Here is a 4283-nt window from a genome sequence, read left to right as displayed (position 1 = left end):
CAGAAGGCAAATTCAGAGTGTTATTGGTATATTTGCACCAAAACTGCAACTGAAAACTGCCTCGCACAGGCTCAGAGCAGCTGATGTTATCTTCATCAGGGAAGGCTCAGTCATAAAGATTGTGCTCCTCACTCACTGTCTGAGAACATTAAACAGAAGCATTTCTCAAACTGCAACCAGCTTCCTGGGAGAGGCTAAAGTCTTGTTAGAAGTACCAAAAAACAGGCCAGAGAGAGGCAATCGAACACAGCTAGGTCTAGGCTTGCTCTCATCAAGGCTTGACAAGACTACAGGTCTTGTGCTAAATACTGTGTCATGTATCTCTTTTTTGCTGATCCTAAGGAAAATGAAGATATCCTTAGACTTAGACAGAAAACGAGCATGCCTAATTTAACCTAGCATAACGTAATTTTGTTAGTCTTCGATGAGAACTGCTCACTCCATCCCTGCACGGGCTCCTGACCCACTTTTCAGCAGTCAGTTTTATCTTCAATCACCTGTGAATGCAAAAGATCCCCCCTTAATTTTAATACCACCTCTTCTTCAATCAGTTCTGCTACACTTTACAGGGACAATGAAGATGTACAGGAAGGACATGCTGTCCTGAATCCAGCCTTAGCACATAAGCACCTGTATCACCAACTGGTACAATAAGATGCTTCTCATTACTTTTGTAAAATGGTATTATTTGAAAGTCATTTTTAATTTCAACACAAACCATAATTTTTACATTTTACCAAACTCAACAGTTAGCCTGACACTCAGGCAAGAGGAGGCCAAAAGGTCACTCACAAATGGCTAAACATTCCAGACACTGAGCAAGGCCAATTACTTCTTGTGGGCTTGACAAGGAAACCAGGTTTCTAAAGCTCCTTGGTTTATTAATTCTCTCTCAAAAACAAGAGAAAAGATATTCCTGACCTGTATTGTAATATGCTGAATACTGATGCTTGTCTCGCATTCCAGAGAAACTGTTACTTACTTCTCTTCCATCCTCCACAAAGCCGGCCTGTATGCTGGATACTCTTCCCCAAATCCTCACTCATATTTACAATGAAGCAAACCCATTGATCCCATTCTTCTTACTTGTTTTGATTGGTTCAAAACAAGGATTTTGTTATTCCTGCCCTCATCTTGCCAGGCCCAAAACTCACAGCTTGCTTTGGCTTCAGCGGAGCTGCAAAAGCTTTGCAACGCCTAAGTAAAAACAAACATGATTTGCTCATTAAAGCTAAGTTTTTGAGGACATGCCTCACGTACTGACCTCCATCAATGGCCTGGGTTTGCTCTCCACTGCAAACCTGAAGTGGCAGAGTTCACAGTAGCTGGTGTTTGAAGACGACAGCCAGTGCTCCAGGCAGCTGCGGTGAATAGTCCCCAGGGTCCCCGTACATTCGCAGGGGGAAAGCAGGTCTTCCTGACTGCTGCCTTCGTGGCAGATCCTGCACATTGGCCGGTCATTGAAGGGGCTGCTGGAGGAGAACGTAACATTTCTCATCAGTATACAGGGCTGTGATCTAGCCCCTATCTCTCTTTCTGCCTGTATGTCATGAATTAACAACGTGGGAAACGTTTGCAGCTTGTGTACTGTGCTCCATATTACCTGCTGGGTTAGTAGGTGCAGGAACTTTGATATTCTTGCTTAAAATTGTGGTGGCACAGTTTCAGTAGTGGGGGAGGAGGCTGCCACCTTTGTTTGGTGCTGTTTCAGTCGCACGGGATGGCGCTGCTAGCATGGCTCCTGTTCTTAACTCAGGAACCTTCTTGAATTAAGCTCCCCCAGCTCCAATACTGCCCAGCCTCTGGCCGAGGCTGCACCAATCAGCACCTCTGAGAAAAAAATCTATTTAAAAGGGGAAACTGTTTTGGAAATGTCTTTTGGTTTTGAGTGCTCTTTTGTTTTGGAGGCAGTAGGGTGGAGGAGAGTTGACAATTCAGTCCTGCAGGGAGCTAAGCAGAAGGCTGGGGAGACATGCCAGTACAGCCATGTCGCTTTGGTCCGTGGTGAGTTGGCTGGCCAAAACCCTGCAATCCTCAGAGAGCACTGGTGGGAGAATGGTCAGGCAACAGAGAACCAGAGAGAGTTCCTACGATACGGAGAAGCAGGGAGAGACCCGCAGTGCAGACAGCTGGAGAGTGACCCATGATGCAGAGATCCAGAGATCCTCTAAGAGGCTGTGACTCTGAAGAGGATTGGTGCTGGGTCAGTTTGGTGCTGGCAGAACTGATCCTGGCAGCAGCCCTCACTGCTAGCCAGAGACGCTCATGGAGTACTGTCTCCTGTGCCTGTGTGGGGGGGGTGCCACAGGGCCACAAGGAACTGTGAGAAGCATTTCTGTGAAGAACAGCAAGCGGCAAGAACAGTATGTGAAGAACTGAGACTGACCGCACACCCCACCCTGGGCTCTCCCCTGAGCCGAGTCAGATGGGGTGGTAGCAAAGCCAGGCTCGGGAAAAATGAAGGGGTAGGGGGAAGATGTATTTAAGATCTTGTTGTTCTCTTTCTGTCGTGCTGTAATTAAATCGGTGAATTTGGTGGTGGTTTTGTTGTTTGAATTAAATTGATTTTTTTTCTCCAAGTCAAGCCTCTCTCTCTTGCCCATGACTCTAAGCCCTCCCTTGTTCCTTGTCTTGACACTGAAGTAGTTTGTTGTATTTTCTCCTCTTGGAGAAACAGAGCAACTGAGGGGTGCTTAGTCACCAGCTGGGTCTAAACCATGACAAAAATATTTCTTCTGTGGGGGAAAAAAGTGGTAGAGTGAAAAATACATGAGAGGGCAGTTGAGAGGCAGACAACCAAATACTTCTGTACCTTTCCCACCTCTTCATAGTGCAGTGGAGCAGCCACTTCAAGAAATCTCTGAAGGCATCACGGAAGTTTTAAACCTGCCTCAGCTGGGCACCTCTTATGCTCCTGATTATCTGTGATATCACTCCTGATCTACAGGGTAGCATCTCTCATGCTAGTGATAATCCCCTGAGCTACAGGGTAAGCTGTTTTCAGTGATCAACAGCAAAGGACTACTAGACCTGAAACAACAGCATGTTGCCCTGCAGCAGTGTGAAGGCAGGGCACAACATCAGGCAGGCATGTGCAGGCAGGAAGCTCCTGTCCCTGGGGAGGGCTTCTCTCTCTTCCGGACAACACCCCATGAGCAGTTCAAGGAGTGATATTAACAGCACTGAACAGGAGGACTGTGACAAACATATCCTGCCCATTGCTGCCCGAGGCTATTTCTCCTGCACTGCCTCCCCCAAAGCACCCACCTTCCTGGTGGTGGGGTGCTAACATGCAAAGGGGGATGTGTGCTCCTCCTGCCAGTGAAAACCTAATGTCTCTGGTTTTAACTATCGTGATTCTCTGTTTTACAGAATAACCTTCCAGGAAAGAGGAAGGCAGTTTGTGGCTTCCTGGGGCATTCAGGCTTAGCACCGTGGGAGAAAAGCAGGAGCAGGCTGCAAGCACCAGTGCTCCTGAACCATGGCTTCATTTCACTGCAGCTTCCAATCAACCCCCCTAGCTGCCAAGGCGGAGAAGGTCAATCTCTTGGCTGAGGCCTTGCAAACTAAAACACTCCTTACCACATAAGGCCCCTCCTCAGAAAAGGAGGTTTTGCCACTATCGCTGACAAAACCTCTTTGGCGGATAGCGTACAGTGACACACAGCTGTTGCCTCTGTCCCTCTTCTGGCTCTTTGCATGCTGCTCCAGGTAGAGCTCTCACTCAAGCGTAACTTCTGAAAAGTGCAAAGAAGTCAGTCCACCCTTTTCAATCTGGCTGGTAAAAGAGTATGAAGTTGTACTCAATGCTCTATGTACAGATCTGAGATGTACAAAATGCACGAGATTTTAAAAAGCTGCTACAAGTAAAGAGGGAAAGGCCCTTTCAGACTGTTGCACCGGACGTGCAGCATGAGTTAATTTCACTCTTGACAGAAGTGCAGTGGATTGGACGATGTTTGCTGTTCTGTAAAATCCAGGGCTACTTCAAGACCCACGTGGTCTTTCCAGTTTCACACCAGTGAAGTGGAACTTAATTTTGACCCAAATATCAAGTTTGGATACGGCCAAACCCTCAACCATCCTCTTTCTTGCTTCTAATGGAAAAGAAGCTAACTCAAAGCAGGCTAGTGTTCTGCAGGGCATAGTTTAAGTGTGTCTTTCACCACTAACCTACAGCAGAAAGAGCCGCTCTCAATCACTGGACAATGGCTGAAGCAGCAACACTTGCATGTGCACCTCTGCTAGAAAGGGTTTGTAAATGTGCTGGCTTGGAAAGAGGG

The 4283-nt window shown here is 47.1% G+C and overlaps 1 protein-coding gene across 1 annotated transcript in view; it reads right to left on the bottom strand.

Moving 5' to 3' along the window:
• Positions 1-1264: 1264 nt before the first annotated feature.
• Positions 1265-4283, bottom strand: part of LOC104501796 (E3 ubiquitin-protein ligase MARCH3-like) — a gene marked incomplete at its 3' end in the record, with an annotated part of 3746 nt that continues 727 nt past the window's right edge. The window contains exon 2 of the mRNA XM_010145672.1: positions 1265-1469. Within this exon, the coding sequence (XP_010143974.1) occupies positions 1265-1469 (205 nt within the window). The remainder of the gene's footprint in view (positions 1470-4283) is intronic.

Source organism: Buceros rhinoceros, unplaced genomic scaffold (assembly GCF_000710305.1).
Source record: "Buceros rhinoceros silvestris isolate BGI_N320 unplaced genomic scaffold, ASM71030v1 scaffold5881, whole genome shotgun sequence".
Taxonomy (NCBI): Eukaryota; Metazoa; Chordata; class Aves; order Bucerotiformes; family Bucerotidae; genus Buceros; species Buceros rhinoceros.
The sequence above is the reverse complement of the archived record's forward strand: the minus strand, read 5'-3'. Positions and strand labels throughout refer to the sequence as shown.